The sequence below is a fragment of the Pocillopora verrucosa genome, chromosome 2 (genome assembly GCF_036669915.1).
Source record: "Pocillopora verrucosa isolate sample1 chromosome 2, ASM3666991v2, whole genome shotgun sequence".
NCBI classification, from domain to species: domain Eukaryota; kingdom Metazoa; phylum Cnidaria; class Anthozoa; order Scleractinia; family Pocilloporidae; genus Pocillopora; species Pocillopora verrucosa.
In genome coordinates, this window is record NC_089313.1 from 4,904,340 (window position 1) to 4,931,632 (window position 27,293).

The following is a 27,293-nucleotide window of genomic DNA, read 5'->3' on the forward strand; positions in this document are numbered from 1 at the left end:
TCATGCCGGAAAATGGTGGAATAGTGATTGCTGAAGAGAGTTTCCGTTTCTCTCCAGCGTTTTTCGCTGACTTGTGCATAAAATGAGTGGAGAGAATGACCAAGACCTCTTTGGAACAGATCTCCTGTCAGAAGCCTTGGGGCAGAGTGGTCTTAATCTAGATGATTTGCTTGGAAATCCACCGGGTAGTTTTCTGCCCCAGAGCCTGTTTGATTTTGGGGATGTCAGACCAGACGATTTCGATTTCCTCGATAATTTCAATTTAAACGGAGATTTTATTCCAGAGGCGCCTTACCCGACATTAACAAGTTCAAATAACAGCAGGGTAACTTCCAATAATGTAAATACCCAAAGAAATGTTCAAGTTTCTCAAGTCCAACAAACTTTCTTGGGACCACAGCCAACTTTTCCAAACGTGGCTTCAAGTGGAACAGTTTTTCCAACTCCTCGACAACTTCCGCCCAGATGTCAAACTCCGCAGTCTGTTTCTAAACCTTCCATTAACTCAAACGTTCCAAGGTTGCAGAGTTCGACATCTCCGATTTTACTAGATTTGTTAAACAGTGGAAGCAATAACTCTGTGAGCAGTAACTCTGTGAGCAATATTTCCGACGCTGCGAAGAAGGAACTCACCAAGAAGTGAGTCTACATGTTTTTATTTCAATATTGTCTAAGTTGCCGATAAACAAAGTCATTTTCTTGTCCGTGATTATCCCAATGAGCAAGTCAGTTAGCTTTCCTCAAACGATTTGCAGTTTGTATTATTAGTTTCATCTACGACTTGTTCATCGTTACGTCGTCGCTCGTCGCTTGACTGTTAACATTTCCGGTTTCATTTGTGTGGCTTCTCTCGAGAAAGTATCAGAGATGAACAGGATTATTTTTATTTTCTAGAGATGTTTCACGACTGTGGTCAAACCATGATGTTAGTTTGAATCACGTGGGAGAGGTAAGCCTTTTTTTTCTGCTGTATTTATATATCATTGCCTATTTGACTTACGACTTTTCTGATCACCAACAGTGCTTAACTCAGCAGAATAATTTGTGCACTTTGAGCAGTTCATGTAACAGAGTTACGAAATAATTGTTTTAACAAGCCTGGTACAGCCAAGTTGATACAAGATGGTACATTACACCTCTATGTTTCTACAACGTAACAATTCAAGTTCAAGTTGCGTCATTACAGCTTTGTGGCAAGCCTTTCACTCTCAGGAACTCAGCTCTCCTTACTATTTACTATATAACTTTCGTATAAATTTAGCTCTGGGAATTTATGATCAATCAAACAAGATGCTCTACTTGATACTTCTCTTCCTTCTTGATGCCTTTTGGCTTGACAGTGAATTATTATTTAAAGGAGAAATTGCTTGTTGATTACCAGTGAGAGTGAAAAAGTTAAACAGTCTTGTAACAACCAACTTTCAACCCTGTATCAGACTGCCCTGTTACAGCTGATAAGTAGCAAGAACAAACACTTTACTTGGGTGCATAATGAGAATCAAAGACTGAACTCTCCTGTACTGTACAAGGACATTTAACTGAAAACAGCAGTAACAAGATCAACAAACAAAAGTATGACAACAACAAGGACCTTACAGAAAAACATGCAAACATGTTACAACCCTTTTACCCCCTAAGAATGACTAACATATATTATCTCCTCACAATATCTCCCCTGAATCACACAATTAGGTCATGAGAATAAGGGAAATGATCACAAACTAAAGAAGCTCTTAATTGTAAAACCAATTCTCTCTGTTAGAACCACAAGAAATGTTTAGAGAACAGTGATTTTAGAGAGTAAAGTATTAAACTTAGTAGTATGCCTTCACAACTCAACTCCAGAAACTGTTGCAAAGAATTCTAAAGTAATTTTGTACTATCAACTGAGTTGATAACGTAAATTGGCCACTGTAAAGAGTTACAAGCATGATGTTTCAAGCAATAGCCCTTTATCAATGCAAATGGAGGAATTGTGGGTTGTGTGAATGTTTATATGCAGAAAGTGGAGCTGTGCTGTTGGTAGGAATGGAGTTTGTTTGAGCTAGTTTGGAGCTCTCAGGATCTGGGAGTTTTTAATAAACTCCTTTAACTGAGACAAGATAATCTGAAATGGTACATTGGGGGAATCATTTTTAATCATCTTCATTAAATATGATACTAACGTTTTTCAGGACAATGATACTGTTAGTGACGAAAATGAAGATGAAGAGGATGAAGAAGAAGAACTAGGACAAACAGATACTTATGCGGAATATGTTCCTAGTAAATGTGAGTAATTTAACTTCAAGGCTAATTCAGGAAAGAACAATTCTAAATTTCTCTTCTGATGATTTATATGAACTTTAAGCATTCAACTCCCAAAAGTGATTAACATGTAACTTCTACCTGTAATACGCATATATAATCCAGCAAACAGCTGATGAGAATACACAAGCTTATTCAAAACAATATGTTATTTTGATCTAATACCAAATTCTCGTACCTAATTTTCAGGGAATGATGTAGTAACGAGAAGGGAGAATATAGATTCAGTTATTGGAAGTTAGGGGGATAATCAGATTTTCAAAACAGTTAACCCTTTAACCCCAAAAGTGATTAACATGCAACTTCTCTCTATGATATCGTACACTATCCAGCGAACAGGTAATGAGAATACTCAAACTTATCAGATGGAAGTTGCTATCTTTATCTGACGCCAAATTCTTGAAAGTTATTTAAAAGAAAATCTGCAGCAGCTAGAGGGGAGAATTAACAATTAGATCTTGGGAATTAAAGGGTTAACTGATGTTCTTCTATACCTATGGGTTGAGAGAGAGAGACTGAAAGGGTGGAGTGTCTTGCTAAAGAACACAACTTGATGTAGCATCAGACAAGACAGAATTTCTCCTTACATTAGTAATGCTAACTGAAGCAGACTAGTGATGAGAATAAAGAAAAATATCAATTAGGGAATTGTTATTGATCCAATACCAAATATTCCAAACTAACATTATAAGAATTGTATAGCAGACTGTAAGGATGATTACTAATAAGATCATAAATTGGGATTCCTGTCCACCAACTAACTACTATTTCACTGACTTTAGAAATGAATCAATTCTTTAGATTATCAAATTAATCCTAATCCCAAGATCACATGAGTTATTCTCCTTACTGTCTGCTAAACAGTTTTTATAATGTTAGTTTGGAGAATTTGGTATTGGATCAGCTAATGATCCCCTAATTGATATTTTTCTCTATTCTCATCACTTGTCTGCTTGATATTGTATGCATATAATAGGGGGAAATTCTGTCTTGGTCACTCATGGGAATTAAAGGATTAAACTTACCAAGTACTGCTGTCTGTTTCAGTGCGCCTAGGACGTCGCCACCCTGATCCAGTAGTGGAAACAAGGTGAATGATCTATGCTGCTTCATGTAGATATACATCAGCAACCGTGTAATAGGCAGACAATGAAAACCATGAAAATTTTTGTTTAATATTAAAAATTCAGTTGAGTAAAAGCTATGCGCAATAAGCTTGTTATACACAAGCGAACTTGAGGTTTATTTGTGTAAGGGCTGACTGGCTTTTTCCTTGGAACACAATAACATTTTGTTAATATGATGGTGTTCATGGTTTTCTCCAGTTCTAAGTAACAGTGGCAAATATGCAGACACATTACAGTAAATCTACCCTCCCCAGTTCCCCTCAACCAGCAATGGGTCAAAGTTGATTATGTTGGTTACATGCTGTATTAATTTTCATGATCATTGGTCAAATGAAATTTTCATTTCCTTGAAACACACAATTTAATGTTTTCTACCCAGGGTTGTCATTAGAAGGAAGGAGTCAGAGCATTTTGTACCTACATCTTTGTGAATTATGATCAAAGACAGCAATGATTTCGTCATCAATGTTTGGCTTAAAAAAGTTACTCAAATGTGTCCCAGAATACTGGAAGTCACAACTCAGAGAGTTTCAAATTTCAAATTTTTTTTTTCAGGGGAGCATGTTCCTGGAACCCCTCCAGAGGGGCTTGTTGTGGAACAACACACCACTTTTTTTACACAAAGCACAATTCCATTCACCCACCAACTAAGTTGAGATGATAAATCTATTACATTCTCTACCCATTGTGTTCTGCTAGTTAATTAATGATTTCCTTGTGCACTACAGTTCATTGTCAAGTGTGACGCCTCCCGATATTTGGTATCGTTTGATGTTCCCCAACGAAGTAATTGACAACTGTTACTTATCTGCACTACAACTGGAGGCTGTTGTGTATGCTTGCCAGCAACATGAGACATTCTTGGCAGATGGGACAAGAGCTGGCTTTCTAATAGGTAACCAATTTGTCTTTCAGTGCTTTTGATTAAAACACTCACTAAATAGTAAATGACTCTTGAACTCACAAGACAGTTCCATGTTCTTGAAAACTTAGCATAGTGTAAACAAAAGATGAAAATGGGTCATCAGAAAAAAAGAGTCCTCAGATAAAATCACTTTTGAATATTCTTGTGACTTCTTGCAGCTTATACTGGACCTCCAGAGATAAATTTTGTTAAATGAAATGGTAAAGCATTATAATTATAGTATTGAAAAAAACAATTCATTTCACTTTTTATTAGACCATTCAAATGTATTTGTCAATATGTTACAGCTTGCTACATGTGCATGATCACCAGATACAGGTTGTTAAATTGGTGAATTCCCCAAGGAAATCTCTTCAGTATTCTAACTCTTTCATTGTAATTTTATTAAGTAAATTAACTTTTCAGGTGATGGTGCAGGTGTTGGAAAGGGAAGAACAGTAGCAGGTACCTCTTTTGTTGACCTTTTGTTTAAGAGAGCTGGTAAAACTTTAACTTTATCAGTTCTAACTATATAACTTTAAGTTTGCTGACTATCAAGAATTTTTGCTAATATGCTTTGTTGAATTATAGGAGTCATTTATGAAAACTATTTGCTCGGAAGGAAGAGGGCCATTTGGTATGCACAATGAATATTGTCTCTTATAATAGTGTTTTATTGTATTGAAATTATTTAGAAAATACTCAGAGAGCCTGTTGTCCATCCAAAATGCTTTACATTTGTATAATTTTGTCTGGGACTTGTTCAATTGTTGAGTGTGATGTTACAATATTTATTAGTTTCATTTTGTCAAATTCACCAGTAATAAATACAAATCTACCTGAGATTAAGTAAAAAGGGACTGCATTTCATGACAACTTCTAGTTGTTTAAAAAAATAACTTCCAAGTATAAAATATGCTAGTTGTAATAATTGCTTAAATGCAACAGAGCAATTAATTAGTTAGTTGTTCTTATAACTGAGGGAAATTGAGCACTGGTAGAAATGATCCAACCTCCAAGAAGTTCTCACTAAAGCATGCAAGAGCATTATTATAAAATAATTCAAATAGTACGCACGCTCTGATTAGCCATAAAACCATTTTACATGAGCGCATGTAAACACAGTTTTCATTCCTCTTTCATTAGTTATTTTATAAAAGAAATATAAAATGGTTTCCGTGTTTACATAGCCTGATGTAAACATGTGGGAGGTTGGGAGAACACTCGATAAGCTGGAAACCACTTCGCTTTGCGTCATAGTTTCCTACGCTTATCTCGTGTTCTCCCAACCTCACGCATGTTTACATCAGGCTATGTAAACACGGAAACCATTTTACATTTCTTCATTGATCAATATTTCTTTCCTGGCCTACCAGCTCTAAATTTTCTGTTAATAGTACGCTGTAACATTTTTTCATAAGTTATTGTTCCTTTTTTCAAAATCCACTTACTGCTTGCCAAAAATGTTGAAAATTTAACAAGCCCTCTCTCTGAATAAGCACCCACCTCAAATAGGTTCCCATTCTTAAGGTCCATCAATTTACCAGCACCTTAGGTACTTTATCAAATAAATATTTGTGGTATAAATTTTGTCAGTATTTTCACTCATGTGAATGCTAGGTTTTGAAGTGATTTTGGTTAAAAAAAAATTGGTGTGTAAAGGTCTCCAATCTGTCTCTTCTCAACAGGTTAAGTGTATCAAATGATTTGAGATACGATGCTGTAAGGTAAGATTCCAGTTGAAATGGTTGTTATAATTGGTAAAATTACAATTCAGTCCATGGTTTGAACACAGTGGTAACATTTGATCATGTAGTGTGATTGTCTGGGTGAAGGAAGTCCTGAGGGAACTGCGTAAGTGGTGGTGACTGACGTTTTGACAACCTGAGCAGAAGTGATCATCAGTAGAGTATTATTAGCAAGGTTGTATAAACTGATTAACAGTTTAGCCATGACCAATTAGTTTACACAGACCAAACATATAATATGTGACTGACAAGACTATATGATAAAAATTAAAATTGCTCCATAATAATTTATATATACTGGAGAAACTGCAAAAATTTTGAAGGAAAGACATCTTGCATGGTGTCTATTTTCAAAAGTACGCTGTCTTGACATATTCATTTTAGTTCTAGATTTAAAGCCCCAATAGATATAAGATCAAGTATAAGATTCCTTTTCTAAAACGATTTCTTACCAAGTTATATATTAAGTTGATGGTTTTTGATTGATATTTTATGAATAATTATGGACAGAAAGCCAGTGGTTTATTAACCTTTCAACTCATAGGTCTGATTGTTAATTCTTACATGTAGTTGCAAAGCATTTCCTCGTAAATTAGTTATTTCATCAGGTATTATTATCCCTTTGAAGACTTGCGTTAATTTGGCTTTAACTTCCCTTGCAGGGATCTGAAAGACCTTGGATGTCACATCAATGTACATCCTCTTAACAAGGTAATGTCACAACTTGTGTACTTTTATGACACTAGGTTAGTCAAGTGCTGTTAAAGGCCTATTTACACAGTACGACTTTGTCGCATGCGACAAGCTTACGACAGGCCTACGACATGACTTAGGACAATTTACACGCGCACGACATTTTCACCTACGACATGCCAAAATCGCGTGCAATTCCACTCGTTTCGGCCGCGGTCATTGTTTCAATAATTTGCAAGAGAAGGAAAATAACCTCTTCCTCGCTCCACAGTGATATCATATTCTCTGTTTCCTCATCTGAGAATGTATTTTTTCGCTTTGGAAGCAGTCTTAGATTTTCCGGAGGCGACTTCCTCCGCCATTTTGACGCAAGAAAATTTCACCTTCCTCCCCTACTCAGTAGAAATTTGTCACAAAATACGTCATTTTCTATCAATTTCGGCTACGATTGTCGCAGCGTTTTAAAACATGTTTTAAAATCCTACGACATTTTTCGTGACGTGCACGACAGTCGTAAGCGAGTGGTAGGTTTGATTTACACGATATAATTCGTGTCGTAGGCCTGTCGTAAGCTTGTCGCATGCGACAAAGTCGTACCGTGTAAATAGGCCTTAACGAGTCTGGAAATACTGGTTACCTACCCTCAATTCTTCATGTCTTTGGTGACCAGCTGGTCATTAGTTCAAACCTGTTGACCATTGCTCCAATTACTCAATGTCCTTATATTGTTTCCCAAATTGAAGTGACTGTTGTGAGATCTGCTGCCACCTGGTTAGCTGAGGTTGTAGAGCACCGGACTGCTGTGCAAGAGGTCAAGGGTTAGAGTTCCATACCAGACTATTACTCAGGGTCTTAACCCTTTACACTCTAATGCCATTCTGTAGATTCTCCATACTGTTCTTTATACATATCCTAAGGTGCTGACAAGGAGATTTTATTTACTGATCAAAAGCTTCTTTTGTTAGTAATCATTTCCTTCATTCTCATGACCCTAATGTGTGATTCAGGGGTATATTGTAGGGAGATATTAGATACTAGTCAGTCTTAGGGTTTTAAGGGTTAAAATAACTGAGGAGAATGTGCTGCCTTTGCTATGAAATCTGCAAATGGTTAGATACCCTAGTTTACTCAGATAAAGATCATAAACTTTAGGTTCCGTCTCCTACATCTTCTCTGTGCTAGTTAAGGGACCTTATTGTGGTCTGGCCTTGTTTCCAAAAATTCCAAAATTGGGAGCACCTGAAAAATTTCTTTATAAAATTGTACACTGCTCAATGTAGCCAGTCCAAATTTCCCTTTTAAGTGTTTTAAAGCACATTATAGTATATTAATATAGAGAATGTGCTATGAATGTGCTCTGAATGTGCTCTGAATGTGATATGAATGCATCTTGGTCATCTTTAATTTTTACATTATTTCCCATTATTGCAGTTCAAATATGATGCCAAAATTTCATCCAAAAGGAATGGCAGTTTTAAAAAGGGAGTAATATTCTCCACATACTCGTCTCTGATTGGAGAAAGTCAAGGTTCTGGCAAGTACAATACAAGGATGGGCCAGTTACTGCAGTGGTGTGGCTCAGACTTTGATGGGGTGGTATCCTTTACAACAAGCCATTTTCATTGTGAAATGATGAAAGAGCGAATCCTATGAGCTGTGAGGCACTAAGTTACTAGAAGAAAGGTGTTCATTTTTCGAGAAAAAAATGTGTTTCCATGTGTTTGAGATCCTGCCCTTCATCAGTGCAAAGTCTGAATGCAATCAACTTTATTATTTGCAATGTTTTATATCAGTCCTGTTATATAATGCTTGGTAAACAGGGATGCTTTTACTGGGAGTATTGTAGCCTTCAGAATTTTCTATATTGAGAGGGTACAGCAATTATGTTGTCATCAAGGCCTCAGAATAATACTCTCTCAGTACAGTATTCCAGTTTTCTTACTTTTAAAGAGTTTGAAACAAAGGGTGTTACGTCTCACAAACTGCTAGATTCCTTAAGTCTTGTGGCAGATCGTGTTAGATGAGTGCCACAAGGCCAAAAACTTGGTACCAACTGGCTCCTCAAAGCCAACCAAAACTGGATTAGCTGTCTTGGGACTGCAGAGCAAACTTCCTAAGGCCAGGGTTATCTACTGTAGTGCAACAGGTATGTTAATATGTACAGTTTGTAACAAGTTATAAGGATTTATAGCCAGGATTGTCATGTTGGTATAATGGTAACTATGACGACTATTGCATCATTGGTCAGTTCGATGAAACTCCATGGGGGCTGATTACTTTAATCTGAGTGTGGATCTGTCTGCAACAGACTGAGCACTTTTGGCAGCTGGGTCATTGGGTAAGGAAGCAAGCAGCTCTCTCTTTTTGTGCAGTCTGTCAGCCATGGGTCTATGACTCTATTCAGTTGACTTACCTCCTCTGCTGGGAAGGCTGAGCCATGATGGTCAGCCATAATGAAGGGTCTTGCAACTTTCAAAAAGAGTTTTCCATGTCCTCAGGATAGTCTTGAGACTGTTTTTGAGCTAGAACTTGGGTCATCAAATATGGTGCCTGCCCCTTTTTTGCCATGTGTATACCAAAACTCATGTAGAAAGCCTTAAAATATTATAAGCAAGCAGTATTGTGGATATGATTCAAGGTTTAGCCCTTTACCTCTCAAGATCTGATTTAAAATTCTCCCTTTAAGCTGCTACATATTTCCTTGTAAATTAGTAATGAGAATTTGGTGTTCGATCAAGATAACAACTTCAATCTGATAAGTTTGACTCTTCTAATTGCCAGTTTGTTGGATAATGAATGAATATTGATGGGAGAAGTTATGTGTCAACCAGTTCCGGAAGTTTTTAAAAGGGTTAATTAAAGTACTTTGTTTCTGAATATACTTGTTTATGCATTCAGGTGCCTCTGAACCCAAGAACATGGCGTACATGTCTCGGCTCGGAATATGGGGACCAGGAACACCTTTCAGAGAATTTAATGACTTCATTCAAGCTGTGGAACGAAGGTTAGTACATTTTATGCTGTGATGGGGTTAAATTATAAAAAAGTCAAAATATTGAGAAGCACTCACCTTTGCTAGCCACATATTAAAAAATGGCTGTCCATTTGATTGACGTCAACAATGATTTACTAGGCATGACTGTCTTCAAATGTTGTCAGTGTGAACAACGATTTTTCTTTCAACAAATTAACCAAATGCACAAAGTTGAAAGAAATCAAGAAGAACATGCAGATTTTTAGCCTAATTGTACATGATTAAGTCCCAATAAATTTAGTGTGAGTGGTAATATTGGTAAAGGAAGTAATTTGCAATTGATTCTGGTCTGTATCATGTTGTAATTACTGCATTTATTTTTCTTCAGAGGAGTTGGTGCAATGGAAATTGTAGCTATGGAAATGAAGGTGACTTGAGGAGTTTTATGTAAATGTCACTTGTCATTGTGATAACACATTTTCAATTAAATGAAAATTAACCTCAGAGAGAATGAACCTCTTCATAACAACTTTTAGAGTTTCTCAGAAGCTGTAACCCTTTTACTAATCAGTAACTCTAATTACTGTCTGCTACACAATTTTTATGATGTAAGTTTGGAGAATTTGGTTTTGAATTCACTAAACATCCCTTACTTGATATATTTTTTTTCCCATCTCCTGTCAGTTTGATATTGTTAACCCTTTCACTCCCACAAGTGACCAAGACAGAATTTTTCCTTACAATATCTCTACAATATCAAGCAGACAAGTGATGAGAATAAAGAAAAATATCAGTTAGGGGATCATAAGTTGATCCAATACCAAATTCTCCAGACTAACATCACAAGAACTGTATGGAAGTCAGTAAGGAGAATATACTAATGAGGAACTTGGAAGTTAAGGGGTTAATATTGTGAGGAGAAATAATTCTCTATTGGTCACTCATGGAAGTTAGAGGCTTTAACTTTGATCTTCAAATCATCTTCTATGTCAACCCTATCTCCTAGAGATGATAACAGGTAGCCTTTCCTCACAATATGAATGCTTTGCTTAGTAAAGACTAGAACATAAGTGCTATCTTAATAAAGCACTACCTGACATTCAAGGAAGTCCTACACAGCTCAGGGGGAATTGGTATTTAGGTCTTGAGAGGTGAATGGGTCAGTTCATCATTCTTTTACAGCCATGCTGTGCTGGGATCTAAGATTTGCAATAAATTAATTGATATAATACCTGTTTTGCATCCTTATTTGTACCTTGAATTATAATTATTATGGAAAATAAATTTCAGTTTGTCAGTCTTCCCACGACAACAATGTATGGGGGGTACCTAACTGTAGCATGTGAAATCATTCTGTGTCCAAAATATGAGTGAGATGGGAAGAAAACTCAACAAATATTTATTTACCGACAATATAAGTAAACTTGGCTGTGTTATACAACAATCCCAAGCAACACACGTGTTACATGAATGCAAGACTGACAAGCATGACAGCGTCACTTCTTACATCATACACCACACTTACCTATGTGTACCTCTGTATAAATGTACACACATGTGTGATTCCTTTATCAGAGCACTGTATGCTTGCTGAAAGCTGCAGGCTTACTGATTAATTTTATGAAACCAGGAAATAGAGCATTTATGGGTGGTTCAGTGGCAGTCAATTAATTGTTTTTTTTTGCTTCATTTTTTTTTCTCAGCTTCGCGGCATGTACATGACACGTCAACTTAGCTTTGCAGGAGTAACCTTTGACATAAAAGAATTACCACTTGCCAAAGACTTCATTGAGATGTATGATGCATCAGTCAAACTTGTAAGTTATGTTTTGCATTCAAACTTGTCAGTTATATTTTGCATTCAAATAACACAGGCAACTGTTCACTGCCTGTGTTATTTAAATTTTTTTGGAAACTTTTGCATTTTAATATTTGATAAAATACCTAGCATAACAAAAATAACCTGTTTTATTGATTATAAATTGTGGTTTTCATAGTGGAGGGAAGCAAGAGAGAAGTTTGAAAAAGCTGCAGATCTCATGGAAGCTGACAGTAGAATGAAGAAGACCATATGGGGTCAGTTTTGGTCTGCTCATCAGGTAATTAACCCTTTATATGCTGACTTCAGTATGCATATTCTCCATACTGTTCTCTGTACATTTCCTGTGGTACTGATGGGAGAATCTCTTTATCAGTTAACAGCTCTTTTAAGCTGGTGATCATATCCTTTATTCTCGTGACCTGGGGATAGTATAAGGAGAAGTTCAATGTTGATCACTCTTGGGGGTTCAAAGGTTAAGTACTGACATTGTTCACTTAACCTGTTCACTTATATGGGATATACAATTTATAAGTAGGTCACTGAGATTGTAAAGCATACACTGTTAGTTTGTGTCAGTGATAGATTGAAAGTTTTATTTCTCAGATTGAGTAATAATAATTATTATCAATATTTTAAAGAACACCTGCCTGAATGCGAAGACTTTTTCTGTTTCTTTGCAGTGCAACCAGTTTCATTTTCACTTGTGTATGTCTTTAACCCTTTAACTCCCAAGATCTAATTGATAATTCTCCACTTTAACTGCTACACATTTTCCACTGAAATTGGTGTTGAGAATTTTATGTTTGATCAAGAAAAGAACTCCCACCTTATGAGTTTGAGTATTCTCATTACCTGCTCGCCAAATAATGTATGGATATTGGAGGGGAAAGTTACGCATGAATCACATCTTGAAGTTAAAGGATCAATCACATTGTCCAAGTTTACTTCACTCATGTGGGAAAAGTAAGGATATTGAAAATTGGGTTGAAGATCTGCTGGCGTAATGGCTGTTGCAGTGGTCTTTGAAAAGAGGGGGTTAAGTTCAAGCTCCTGATGGGATATTGTATACTTTTTTCTGGTGGAGCAAGTCTGTTTAATCATGCCTTGCTTCTTTCCTTTTAGGAGTTTGAATAAGTACAAAAAATTGTCATGGAAATCTGACAAAATGTCAAGCAGCAGAACTCAAAATGTCTTCATGTTACTGTTGATTTTACTTGTTTATCTTTGGGAACCAGCTAGTTCCTCTTTGATTGTAATCATATAATATGAATATCACTAAGTTCCCCTGTTTTCTTATCTTAAATTGTAGAGATTTTTTAAATACCTGTGCATTGCATCCAAAGTACGGAATGTTGTTAGCATTTCCAGAGACGCCCTCAATTCTGGAAAGGCAAGTTTCCAATAAATAGAATTTGTATTGCTGTAACAATTCCAAACCTTCCCTATTACCACACATGTTAATGTTTATTTTGTTCTATTACACCTATGACACAAAAAATACTCTGTGTTGTGTTCTCTTCCTTCTTTACTTTATAATCAAATATATAATAAACTTCTTGTGAAGTTTGTGTATCCCAACATGTGATTTTAAATATTTGAAAACTTCCTAACATTCACAAGGGTTCTGTTAGGGTTCATATGAGTCCTGGAAAATCTGGAAAGTCCTGGAATTTTATTTGACATTTTCCAGGTCTGGAAAGTCCTGGGAAGTTCTGAAAATCTGCTTGAATTTAGCAATTAAGTTTTCAGAATTTATGTTGTAAGAAATATTTTGTTGACTGTTAGGAGAATTGATCTTGAAATCTTGGGAATGAAAGGGTTTTAGGGGAAATTTGGAATCCTGGAAAAACCAGTCTGAGTCCAGGAAAATTCTGGGGAAAGACCTTGAAATTTTTTTTTTTGAAAAGTTGTACAAACCCTGTTCTATGTAACTGTCTAAGAGCATGTGTACTTTTTCCCCTTTTTGCAGTGTGTCATTGTAGGTTTGCAGTCAACAGGGGAAGCTAGAACACTAGAGCAACTTGAAGAGTCTGGAGGGGAACTAAATGACTTTGTTTCTACTGCTAAGTAAGTTTCATGATTCCTTTGATTGTAAATAACAAAATTTTGTTAAATTTTTCATTGAAAATGTATTTGCATATATGAACATACTTCCTAATGATTGAGTTCGAAGTCTGAACTTCAATTGCCAAATGAGCCTATTTTCGATTTTTTTTTTATTTATAATTTTGGCTGTTGTATATTCTTTGTAAATTAGAAATTATCTCAAATTTATCTTTCAAATGATTTGTGTCTTTTAGAGGTGTGTTACAAGCCTTGATTGAAAAGCATTTCCCAGCAGCAGACCGAAAAAAATTTGCTGATCTGTTTGGTATTGACAATGATGCCAATGACAAATTGTATGACCAGTCTTCATCCCCAGCATCTGGTCAACTTACCCCACGAAAGAGGAAACAGAAAGGTTAGTTACTCATAATTAATTCTTTGTTTCAGATTGGATTTTCTGTTCATGTAGTTGCAAATGTAGGGGATTATGTTGCATAATGATGTGATGAATTGTAGAATCCTGCATACAACATAGTTTAATCTGCTGGTAAGGTTTATTTACTGTGAAATTTGAGCATGTGAGACTGCCTTAAATGCCAGAAGTTATCCCTGTGTTTATAGCATGAAATGAGCAGAAGTCTTTTTATCCACCTGGATGGGGTGATAAACAGTTTTAGCCCCCCCCCCCCCCCGGTTTTACTGACAATTTATAGGTTGCCATTGTCACTCCCAGGTTATAAGGGACACTACTGGAGTTAACCCTTTCACTCCCAAGATCTCCCTAGTAATTCTCCTTACTGTCTGCTATACAATTCTGATGATGTTAGTTCACAGAATTTGGTAGTAGATCAACTAGTAATCCCCTTATTGACATTATTTTTTCTTTATGTATTGTCACTTGCCTGGTTGGTATTTAGGAGAGAAATTCTGTCACTGTTTTGCCCCATAGAATAACACAGTTATTTCTGCCAGAGCTCAAATTTGGATATCATTAATGATTAAGAATCTGCTTTAAAGTTGGTGATTAGTGATGTGTTTCTTTCACTCAAATTTGTAGTTTCCAAGCCAGCAAAACCGAAGAAAATGAAAACTGCTCTTGAGAGGATTTGGAACTGTAAGTTTAAATAACATGTTTTTTTTTTGTTTGATCTCACATGTGCCATTTTGTCAGGCAGTGCAATTTGAGTTTTAAACACTGTGCTTAAAGGCTCTGTGTTAAAGAAGTTAATTCAACCAGCTGCCCTCAACTTAAGCTGTAGTTAGGGATCTCTCTGTTGTATTGCACACAGACTTTTGAGCAGTCCATCTACCCTTGATGGCGTGACACACCTAGGCTAAGAAGTTTTGGTATAAAAAGCATAGCCTAGAAACTTAAGCTTGGCCAGGGAATGTGATTAGTGTTGCTGAAAACCTCTGCTCTGCTTTAGCTTATCCCTCTCTAACACCTGTTTTTCATCTTTTTACTTAAATGATTCATGCACTTTTTTTTTTGTTTTGTATATACCGCATTTCCTCAAATAAGCACCCGGACGCTTATCTAAAATTTCAGCTAAGAAGAGGGAACCCATATTGGAAGGAGGGTGCTTTGTTGCATTTATTTTGTTGCTGATTCCACTGGCTTAAAAATTAATAAATACAGTGGCAATAGAAAGAGGTTTTCCTTGTATCCCCACTGTTTAAGAAAGTGAGGGAGGGGGGGGGGCGCTTACTCGGGGGAGAGCGCTTATTAGAGCGTGGGCGCTAAATCAAGGAAATACGGTATACACATAGTTATATCATGTGCTGTTTTCTACTTTTGTAATGTTATAGATACTTGTGCATTATCTCAACAAACCTCTTCTGCTCAGTTATGTCACGCGTTTAAGTAAATTTGATTAATTTTTTTTGTTGCTGTTTTTTTCTCTTTAGTGAGTAGTGGCTCTGATAGTGAATCAGACGAAAGTCAGAAGAGCAATGGTGAGAATGAATTGTTCAACGCTCATAAAAACAACGGCAAGAATGATGGTGCAGCAGAGTCTTGCAACAGCTCAGCAGCGGAAGAGGAGGATGATTCTAACCCGTTTGGTGTGTCAGGATCAGATGATGAAGGTACAGTGTTTTGTTACAATAGAGTCAATGGTTGGAGCCTAAGAGAAACGGCCAAACATATCCTGAGGTGGTCTGTATTGGGGGGAGTTCCGAAAAGGATTGCAGCTGGCGACTGTGATAGAGAGAAACAAAACTGTATTGGTATTGGTAATGAGAGATGTTTTAATTCTTATTTCACACTTCAATTGCTGTTTTTTTACAAGCTATGCTTGTTTCAGTTTTCCTGGTTCATATCGGTACACAATGAACATTTACCTTTGAATTAGCTGTGAACAGAGGCCTGTAAAAAAAAACATAATCTTAAAACCCAAAGAGTGACCAGCAACCAATTTCTCTTTACAGTAATACTTCTGAATCATTTATTACGATAATGAGAATAAAGGAAATGATCGGCAACCTAAGAAGCTTTGATTGTTAAACAAATTCTCCTAATCAGCACTAAGGAAACGTATCGAGAAGAGTATGGAGAATTTAGATACTGATGTTAAGGTGTGAGGGGTTAAAGAGAGATGATGGAAGGTTAAAAGCCTTGCTGTGGCTGTAAGAAGCCTGTGTTTGTATAGTGAAGCTATCAGTGCTATGAGATAAACTTGCTTAACCTCTTATTTTCATATTTAGACCCATGGCTGCATCGAAAGTCTCGGAAGTCTTCGAAAAACAAATCACAGACAGGTAGTCCTGACTCAAGTTACAATGCTCTGGCAGCTGCCGGGCTTAAAGTGGGTGGTCTCCCATGGAGCACACCTGGACAGAGAACAAAACAGCCTAATGGGCTGGAGAGCCAGCATTCGTGGAACCCAGCTGGTAATTAGCTTTTATTGTTTAAGCGCAGTTCAACTAAATGTTGTAAAGCGGTCATCGCAGTGGCCAATTGGAAGAGAAAGGAAAATAGAATGCTTTTCAATCGAGTGGCGTAATGCCAATATCAAAGTAATCATAACAACCAATCATAGGACGCAAAATATCGCGAGGAGTAAGCCAACGAGAACTCAAAATGAAAACGAGCAACCTGCCTTGAGTCCCTATTAGGATTCGAGCCTCAATCATTTGGATGTTGCTCTTCCACTGGGCCACAGAGAACTTTATAATGGGCAAGGCCATATGCGAAATCCATATGTGATAATCAGGTTTTTTTTGCTCTTGTCTTCTCAGACCTCAAACTATAACTAACATAAGGAATGTGTTGATCAATGAAGAAATGTAAAATGGTTTCCGTGTTTACATAGCCTGATGTAAACACACGGGAGGTTGGGAGAACACGAGATAAGCTGGAAACCACTCCGCTTCGCGTCGTGGTTTCCTACGCTTATCTTGTGTTCTCCCAACCTCCCGCGTGTTTACATCAGGCTATGTTAACCTCCCTTACATACGCTCGTGTAAAATGGTTTTATGGCCAATCAGCGTGCGCGAACTATTTGAATTATTTTATAATTTGTAATAACACACTTGCCTTCATCTGCAGGTGGACTGAAGACTTTACATCATTCCGCGAGTGCGCCAGCTTTTTCTAGTTTAACTGCAGCAAATAGCCCAGGACCACTGGCAAACTCTGCTGCAGATATGTGCAGAGCAATGAAAAGGGAGTTACTTGATAAGCTTGATGTCCTGTCCAAATGTCTCCCTCCAAACACTTTAGATGAACTTATAGATGAGCTGGGTGGGCCAGACAATGTTGCAGAGGTGAGTAGATTGAGTTGCCTCATCTGACCACGTGTCCTGTTTGCTGAGGGCCTTTCATGAACCCTCTAACCCATGAGAGTGACTTGCATCTAATTTCTCCCAACAGTATAACCCCTGCATCACACAGTAAGGTCATGAGAGTAGAGGAAATGATCACCAACTAAATATTCCCTTGATTGATCAACAAATTCTCCTTGTCAGCACCCTAGGAAATGTATAGGAAACAGTATGGAGAAGATGCATACTGATGTTAGGGTGTAAAGTGTTAACTCTTTAGATTGTAAATTAAGTCCAGGGTCGGGTTTTTCATTGTTCAAAGCTGGGTTAAGATAACTCAGGGTTAGTGGGAAATCTGATTTTAGATGTGAAAGCTTTGAAAGACAATCCAATACAATTCCTTTCATCTACAATTTGATGATTGAATGTCCTTCGAAGAAGAGAGAAAATTATCCAAGAAGGGCTTTTGAACAAAGGGATAAAGAAATCGAGATCGAAATTTAACCCTTGGTTAGCACTAATCAGCCTACGAACAACTGTGCCCAGGAGTTTTACTGGTTTTTTTGTTTGCATGCGCCATATACACCCATGTTTCCTTTACAATTTAGTGTAGGAGAAGCTGTAAGCTGTAAGTATGAATTATGAATTATGCGCGCATTTTGATTGGTCCCCACCTATTATCTATTGGAGGATACACGCATAGCTGACGTCATCATAAACATTTTTTTTTTGCTTCTTTATTTCTAAAACAAATATATTCAATTTCAGGTGGGTCGGTCACAGAAGTAGTAAAAATATCAGTGGTTCTCTCGGCTGCGCCTTGTGTGTCACTTTTTTTTCTTATCACAGTTTGACGAATCTTTCGCAACAACTAAATACTTTCTCAAAATACAGTTCAATTATCAATTATACGTAAATGAGATGTGTGACACAGTTTTATTGTGTTTAGATGACGGGAAGAAAAGGTCGTGTTGTGAGTAATGAAGATGGGACCGTAAGCTACCAATCAAGAAGCAAACAAGATGTGCCTTTAGAGATTATTAACGTTGTTGAGAAAAATAGATTCATGGATGGGCAGAAGGTATGATGTTACAGTTAGTGATATACGTCGGTGATGGAAAATGTTTCCCGTCAACTTTTGAGAAACTTAGTTTGACTTGAAGCGCGGGAAGGAAAGAGGCGAGGAACCAGGTCGTGATTGGTTTTAGTTCTGTATATTAATTAGCCTGATCATAAAGCGTAGTGAAGGAAAACCAGTGCAATCTCGGACTACTTCCAACAGTTGGTAAAAAATTGCTGTTTACACAAGTATGTTACATCTTAAAGTTTTTTTTCTATTTTTTAGAGCATCGCGATCATCTCAGAAGCTGCCAGCTCAGGCATTTCTCTACAGGCAGACAGGAGAGCCAAGGTATTTAAAACTATCCGGCCTTAAGTTAACATTTGAACAGTGTAATGGGGACCATTATGTACACTCTGTTGATACGTGTATTATTCGCATTTAAATCTTTCGTTTGGAAATATTAGCAATTTTGAATTCTTCTTTCTGCTTAATGGCTTATTGTCAACTTTCCTTCTGGCGATTGACGAGAGGGGAAAAAAGTCATTTGTGTCAGTTTAATTATTTCCGCTTGACAGAACGAGTTGCTGATTGAGGGAAAAGATAGTATAAATGCATGTTAGCCGGAAAAAATTGATTTTGATTGACTTTCCATGTGTTCTATGTTTCAGAATCAACGAAGACGCGTTCACATCACTCTTGAACTACCGTGGAGTGCAGACAAAGCAATTCAGCAGTTTGGTAAAGGATCGTTCAACTGTTGTTAAAAGCGGAAACTGAAATAATACTCGATCTGAATGAAATTATTGTTGTCATTAATAATGTTATAATAACAATAATAATATTAATAATGATCTGCAGGTCGATCTCATCGGTCCAATCAAGTGAGCGCCCCAGAGTACCTGTTTTTAATATCTGAACTGGCTGGAGAGAGACGTTTTGCTTCCATTGTAGCCAAGAGGCTAGAGAGTTTGGTAAGCTGCACAACGTGAATTCGATAGCTTTCAGAATGATATTCATAGCCATGATTAAGTACTACCAGTTCAGCTCTACTGTAGACCTTCTTTTCTTTAATTTTTATTTAATTTTAAACGCGAGGCCATGTTTTTGCTAGCATGAGTTCCCTAAGAGTCGTTTTCCCTTTTTTTGTGGTGGTGGGGGCGCTAACTTAACTGTTTCTCTCCTAGTATTTCTTACAATATACATGTAACTACCTTGACAAGCAGATAAGCGATGAGAGGAAAGAAAAACATCAATAAGGCACAATTGTTTGATTGAATATGAAGTTTTCAGTGCAAGAATTTCTAAGAAATGTGTGGCAGATCGTGCAGAGAATTTAGATCTAGTTCTTGGGAATGAAAGGGTTGATATCATGCAAAAAAAAATTGCGTTTCAGGGAGCTCTTACTCACGGAGATCGACGAGCTACAGAATCACAAGATTTAAGCAGATACAATATTGACAACAAGGTAAATTTTAATGTTTTCTGTTAATGCCTTTTTCAGTAGCCGCTCATCAATCCCTCACGATTTTTTTCTATTAGTAAACATTGTTTTGGTCTTACTTCCCCACGGATTGTGATTGGTCCGGAAATCTCACGCCATCTTCTCAACCAATCACATGCTGGACTTAATCCAATCGCGCCTCCATCACTCTCATTTTCCCGCGCTTCAGGCAGTTTGCAGGTCTTTACTCTTGTCTTACTGGCCCTTATGATATCTACCTTTCCTTTGATTTACCATTGTTATCGCTTTGGTTCTGGTTTTACGGCCCTCAATTAAAAGGGGCGCTAATGCGTCACAAATGGGCTTGTTAAGTATTAGTTGACGTAAGCTTTTTGTATTTATATCTAGTATGGCAGGGCTGCTTTGGAAGCTGTTTTAAAAGCTGTCACTGGTCAGAGTACGCCAACGATTCCACCACCACAAGACTACAAAGGAGAGTTTTTTCAAGGTATGTTTATATGTACCGATATTCAGTCGTGTTTCGAAAATCCTTTCATCCTTTTTTCAAGTCCTTGGAACACCTTCGAAAACTCACAAAGCCACTTACCTTTTACTTCGTTATAATTATGACGAAACACCGTTATATTTGATGAAGATCCTCATTCCCCAGCCCCTCCCCCTAAGGAAATGTTAACAGCGAAGCTGATCATCCAGGGAGGTCAAAGTCAACAATTTAAGTTGAGTGGGGGTATGGGGGAAATGGGACCACAGAACATTAAGTATCCTTTATCTGCGCGAGTTTTTTTGTTTGATTTGTTTTTGTTTGTTTGTTTTTTTGTTTTGTTTTGTTTTTTTCATTTTAAGACTCTTTCGCCAGGGATTGTAGTCTTTGTCCCTGTGCCAACGAGGTCACTGAAGCTCGGAACTGGCTGGGTTTTTAATCATCTTCAAGGGTGATGCAAATGTTTTTCTTGTTTCTCGATCATGACAAATTTTAACATCTACGTTTACTTTGGTTCTTTTTACAACAGATGTACGTACAGCTCTGATCGGTGTGGGCCTTGTGGTCAAAGATGACAAGAATAACGTGACCATTTTGGATAAAGGTAAAACTTTCTTTCTCAGGCTTTGTTCGAAAACATTAGGCACAGAAAGAGTTACGGATCAAGAAGTCTGGGTACGAGCCCTGGTCTGGTCAGTAATGTTATGGTTTAGGGCACTTAACCATTTCTGTACCTCTCTCCATTAAACCTTTACACGGTAACATCAACATGCAAATTCTCCATTCAGTTGTTTTCACAAATGTTATATTACTTAGAAGAAGAATTTGGCTAACAATCAAGGGCTTCTTGAGTTTGCATGCATGTCCTTCTCTGGATGACCCTGATGTTTGATTCAGAGGTGTTATTTTTTTTAAGGAAAATTAAATGGCAGTCACTTTCACGGGTTTAAGGGTTACTTGATTAATTTGTTTTTGTCTTCATTTCCGTTTTTTTTTTTTCATCAGACTTCACGAACATCTCACGGTTTTTAAATCGAATCCTTGGTGTAGAAGTTGAACTTCAAAACCACTTGTTCGCATACTTCATGAAAACACTGTCTGTTGTGGTACAACAAGCCAAGAGAAGTGGACGGTGGGATGAAGGAATTCTCGGTAATCAAAAACGTTGGAATCTTTTAAATCCGTCATAAAGTATCAACTTTTTTTCTTCTTGCCACATTTTGATGTCATCTTTGATCCGTTGTTGAATATACTCACAGCAACATGGAATCTATTTGTGAATTAGAAATGCAGTTTTGATAATGTGGTCGTTTTTTTTTTCAGACCTTGGTGCTCATGGTGAAGCTGTGACTAACTTGAGTGTTCAAACATTTGCTGGTAATTCAACTATGGGCACAGCTACCACAGAGTTACACACAGTAAGCTGCCTCTTTCTACAATCATCTTTTATTCTAAACACGAATTGGAAAGATGCGACGGTCCAGTATGGGTATCCTATTGATGTAAGGTTCTGTTTTCAGCTTTCCAAAAAAGGGTTGCTTAAACATCGCAACTGACTGGCTTGTGTGGTTGTTTGTAACTCGTGTGAGATTTTTTCTGTCAACCTAAAAGCACGCCACCTGGTCATTCCAACGTTCGCACATGCGCAAACGTCGCTTCATGTTACAGAATCCGGGATGAGCTCCTCTAGACAAGCTTTCTTTAGCCCAAGTTATGAGTCAATAACTTTTCTTCTCCTTTGCATATTTAGATAAGCGTAGAGCGGGGAATGTCGTGGGAAGAATCATTTGAATTACGGCGGTCTCAGTCGCACCCAGAGGATGGTTATTACCTTTCCAACCAGGTGAGTTCGTCGGTAACGTGTCAACGAAGAAGTTTTAACTTTAACAGTAAAGCGCTTTTGTATTGAGTGTCGTGAAACCAAGTCCTAATTGGCTTTAGTTTTACATCTGATTGACCGAGAGAGTTGCGCGAGTCTTTGAACCAATGAGTGGGCGAAATAAAGCAAAACCAATGTAATCTCGTAATAGTTTCGAAATTCAATTGAAAATTGCTCTAAATGCTGCTGTAGCTATTTACATGGGCATGAACAGCAAAAAGAACTATACAAGAAACTTTGAGTTGAGAATGCAGTTGATATTTGCCCAGACGGATGCCATTTCGATACGGGGAACGGCAACCTCGTCAAACTAGAAAAGAAAAATTATTGTAACAGAGCGTAATTCAGTTGAGCCTCGTAAAATCTAAGCCGGAATTTATTCCGGTGGACAATCAGAAGAGCAGTTAGAGTAAAAACAAGCAAACTGCCTGAAGCGCGGGAAAAGGCAAGTGACTAAGGCACTACTGGTTTAATTTTGTATCATTGGCTGTAAGGGTGGCGTGAGTTTTTTAGACCAATCACAGAGCGTTGTGAATTAAAACCGATGCATTTCTTTGGACACTCAGTAGAAAAAAATATATTTATTCGAAGTTTTAATAAACTTAAGTGGTCCCTGGCTGAAACCTAAGTGCACCATTAAGGCCATTAAGAACACACCATGGTGGAATATAAAAGTGAAAGTAACCTAAGGTAACTAACTTTGCAAAATATATATAATTATTTTGAACCAGGTGCGGAATCACAAGAAAACTGCTATCTTGGTCATGTGTCAGTCTCGAAGCAAAAAGAAGGATGTGATCAATGTGTACAGACCTAATACTGGCCTGCAAACAAAACAGGACACACTGGAAGACGTCAAGAAAAAGTACAAAAAGGTAACCAGTCACGCGTTCTCTTCTGTTCAAATCTTGTTACGTCATCAGCATCAGCTAGCGGTGTGAAGCGCGGGAAAATGCGAGTGAATAAGCCGTGATTTGTTCAAGCTTTTCTGACCACGTGTCCTCGGTCCCCTACTATGAGTTACGGAACCTCGTTTTTTCCGCGCGGATTTATGGCCTGTGCGCTTCGGTGGAAAAACTCGGTCCGTAACTTTCAGTAGGGACCTCAAACTCGCCTATTAAAAGGTATTTATTGCTTGCCTCACGACAAAGTCGTTTTCAATGTGAATCGCAACGTTTGACTGCCTTCTACCAGTCTTCATGCAATAGAAGGGAAGAACGGCAGTATGCAGTTGAAACCTTGCGATCCACATCAGAAGTGATTTCTGCTTGAAACTATCGATGATAATTCATCCACAAGTAAATAACCTTCCGTTTTTGTTTTTAAGGTATTAGACCATGAGGCTCAGAGTAGTTGGGTAGATCAGTACGAATCAGCCCTCAGTCAGTGCAACCACGCTTACTGGTGAGTGTACAAAGTCTTATAAGAATCCTTGCTAAGGGCCCATGTTCTAAATGACCAAGCGCGAGCTAAACTAAAGTGGCTCTAGCGCTGCAAATTGAGGCTGAATAGTTATGATTAAAGAGAGCAAAATGATTGATCCAGATACATTTTACAACCTTCGAAGTGTGAATTAACACGGTTTTTGAATGCGATTGGCCCTTTATAACACATGCTTATTGCTTTATTTGGCCAAGACGTCACCAGAACTGTACGTTACAATAGCCATCCCATAATGTATTGGCATTATAAAGGGAAATTTCATTGTGGAGAACGCTGGTAATGAAAATATTAAATCGAGTGGCTGTGTACTTGACTAAACACCTCAGGTCGATTCCTCTCGAAAGAGAAATTATTATAGCTGTTATTATTAATTTTTTTTGCAGGAAGGGTAACTGTAAACGAATGACTCTTGGTTTGAGCTGTGAGGTGGGCAGGCGACATCGTACGTTCCACATCCTGAGCGGCTCGGTGCTAAGCGTTTGGAGTAAAGTGGAAAGTGTCTTAGCTGGTCAGTCTGGTGCAAACTCCAAAATACAGATTGTTCGTTGCAGAAAGAGCGATGGATCTCGAATAGTTGGTAAGTCTAAATGACTCTAATTTCACTTTCTTTTAGTGGTTTAGCCGACGAGAAAGCTGTTGATGAAATTCTGGTTTTGAGTGGAATTGACAACCCCGCGGCTGTCCAATTTGACTCTTGAATTTTTTTAACCCTGGTGATCTGCAGGATGGAGGATGCAATCGGCTTCAGATTTCACGTTGACTAATTAAAACGTTCAAACAACCTTCTTTGTTCAATTCGAATGCTGTTATGTTAATGCCGAATTTATCGTCAGATAAATTAACGAGAGTTCTTTCCCTGAATTGAACAAATATTGTTACTGTCCCTGCCGAGTTCCGAAAAACCCAGATATCAATCCCAAGAAAGCTTATGTATCGAAAATTTAAGAAGTTGCCTGTCAGTCACAATCACTTCTTTCACCCTTTAACTCCCATGAGTGACCAAGACAGAATTTCTCCTTACAATATCAATACAATATCAACTAGATGAGTAATGAGAATAAAGAAAAATATCAATTTGGGGATAATCAGTTAAACCAATACTAAATTCTCTGAGCTAACATTATTAGAACTGTATGGTTGACAGCAAGGAGGGTTACCAATTTGATCTGGGAGTTAAAGGGTTAAGTTAAAAGGTTAACGCGATAGCTACTTTTGCAAATTTTGTTCGATAAGGTTTGGGGATTGAACTTGTTTTTTTCTCTCGTAGGTTGCCTTATTCCAAGTAACTGTGTTCCTGCATTAACTAGAGCGCTTACTCCCGATACTCAGCAAGAACCAATTTTAATCATGTAAAGAAAAACATGACCTGTTCCCGGCGTTCAGTCAAGAAAACAACGATGCGCTTGAACCGATAGAGAGACGCAAAATGAAGCCAGCAAAAAGAGGAGGGACTGGGTACTATTTGGCACCGGTTTTCATTGCGGCGTTGTGTACCAACTGTACGCTTGGAACAGGCGAAGAAAAGCTTCTATTTTGGCATACGGAATCAAAATTTGTGGTGTAAAAAGTGTACAGATAAATATAAGATTAAATACGTTAAATTATTTAAGCGGTACTTTGAACCGCACGTGCGTACAAGCGAAATCGTTAAAAATCATGATAAGCAAACGCCTATCTGTGGGCTCTTTAGGTAACAGTGTTTGTCATTTAAAACCTATGGAGCAGTTTTCAATGAGTGCCGAACGCAATTCGAGGCTTCACTAATTTTACTTTCGCTGCGTAATTGGTACATCAAGAAAACTTGCGCTTTTCCCTCGATCAATCAGATGTAAGACTGAAACATGGCGACTCAGTTCACTCTCGTTTCCGACGCCTCAGCACCGGAAATGAATTTCCTTTGAACTCTGAATTGGTCCCTCGTGGTATTTACCTTCGTTATAATTAATTTGTTTTGGTTTAACGACACTCAGTCGAAAGGCGCTCTCTGAGAAAATGAATTAATTAGATAAGACTGTGTTTCTTGTTCAACTAGTACACTAAGCTTGCGAAGAAATCTTCTTGACAGAGGCAATTTAGGCGTTCCATATCCTGTCTCCTTTATTTGTAAATTATTTGGTAGGTTAGTTTCGTCGTGCAAATCGCACTGAAAGATTTTTGTTAAATTTACATATCCGCTTTCACGTAAAAGGGCGTTCATCAATATTTGTTGTTTGGTGGACAGATTTTAGTTTAATTTTTCGGCCTTGTCTTGCCTGGTACGTAATGCTGGCCTTTACTGTAGTAATGGAAAGAGTGACGAATGCGAGAGAAGCCACTCTTCCTCAGAATTTTGACCAAAGATACGTAATCGAAATTTTCAATACATGTCTACACTTTTCGTACTATTAGGGTCAGAATTTTGGGCGTCCTTCCTGTTTCTCCCCTCGTAATTGTTTTGTTAGCCTGCAGAGCAGGCGTCATTTTATGGTTTTCAAGCGAGTGCGAGTCGGGCGCGTGGAAAGCGCAAGGGATTAGTCACGTGCAAATGTAGGAGCATCTTTTCGCGCACGCCATCCGCACGCTCGCGTCGCGCTCGCCTAAGCTCGCTTGAAAGACGGTAAAAAGTATGCCCCTGTCGGATGCTAGTAATTTTGTTTGTCTTTGTTCTGTTGATTTTTTTCGCACTTAGCTTTTCAATAGCATACGAACAGTGGAGTTGAAAGATTCATCTTTGAAAATGTTTTTCGTGAAGACAATATCAAGTTCTCTTGTGGTGATTGGAGGGTCACCATCTATTTTGCTCGTCTCTGTTCGTCGATGCCCCTTACGCTGAATATTGGTTGCAACATGAACTCTAGTGTCCGCATGTTATTAAAAAGCGCGGTAACGCACTCTGTCAGTCGAATTTGCTACCATTTTTTTGGTTAGTGACGCCATAAGATGGCATAATTACAACTAGCTCGTTTCTTTAGAAGAGAGCGAGTCAAGGTGAATATATTCTTTACTTAACTGACGTTTATTTCCTTTTATTAGAAAATAAAATATTTGAAGTTAGGTAAGTAACACGTCGCCGATTACGGTACTTGATTAAACACCGAGAAGCCGGCTCTGTTCCATGAACGTAGTTTCTTATGCCGTCGCACTTTCGTTCTATTTGAAATGTGCTAAATCCATTCACTCCCGAGATCTAAATTTCAACTGATTCTCTGCGTTGCGTAGGGTTTTTTCTCATTATTTAAGTTCTGAGAATTTGATGCTAAATCAAACTGGATCCGCTAATTGATATGCATCTATTTTCTCAACTCCTTTCTGCTCTTACTGAGGCAAACTCCGCTTCTAGCGGTTTGAACATTGCGGTCAGCAGCTGTTACCCCTTTTGACACCATCTGCCTGGCCATGGTTCTTTACAACATAATTTTGTTAAGAGAGTCTGTATAAACAGAAATAAGTCGGAGAATATAAAAGAGGTATTAAAACTGTATCACGAAGAAAATTAGATAACCTACACTTAAAACTTGTTTTTGAAATTGTGATTAGTTACTTTTTGCAATCTAAACATTAATAGCCCATAGCGCATGCTAACCGAGAAACGGAACGCTA

At 37.8% G+C, this 27,293-nt stretch overlaps 1 protein-coding gene across 1 annotated transcript; it reads left to right on the plus strand.

Annotated features, from left to right (window-relative positions):
• LOC131776027 (protein strawberry notch homolog 1) lies at positions 1 to 26,805 on the plus strand. Its single transcript, XM_059092161.2, has 36 exons — positions 1 to 639; positions 895 to 949; positions 2,175 to 2,271; positions 3,355 to 3,397; positions 4,163 to 4,329; positions 4,765 to 4,803; positions 4,930 to 4,975; positions 6,027 to 6,065; positions 6,749 to 6,797; positions 8,211 to 8,375; positions 8,790 to 8,925; positions 9,678 to 9,783; positions 10,142 to 10,181; positions 11,457 to 11,570; positions 11,751 to 11,852; positions 12,885 to 12,965; positions 13,545 to 13,642; positions 13,876 to 14,036; positions 14,679 to 14,735; positions 15,530 to 15,709; positions 16,328 to 16,513; positions 17,172 to 17,389; positions 18,336 to 18,467; positions 18,732 to 18,797; positions 19,118 to 19,187; positions 19,308 to 19,420; positions 19,843 to 19,914; positions 20,299 to 20,398; positions 20,922 to 20,996; positions 21,398 to 21,544; positions 21,716 to 21,810; positions 22,143 to 22,235; positions 23,003 to 23,146; positions 23,599 to 23,675; positions 24,098 to 24,291; positions 24,982 to 26,805. Exons 1-36 carry the CDS (start codon positions 83 to 85, stop codon positions 25,065 to 25,067), a joined length of 4,200 nt encoding a protein of 1,399 aa, XP_058948144.2. The 5' UTR covers positions 1 to 82; the 3' UTR covers positions 25,068 to 26,805.
• Positions 26,806 to 27,293: the final 488 nt, after the last annotated feature.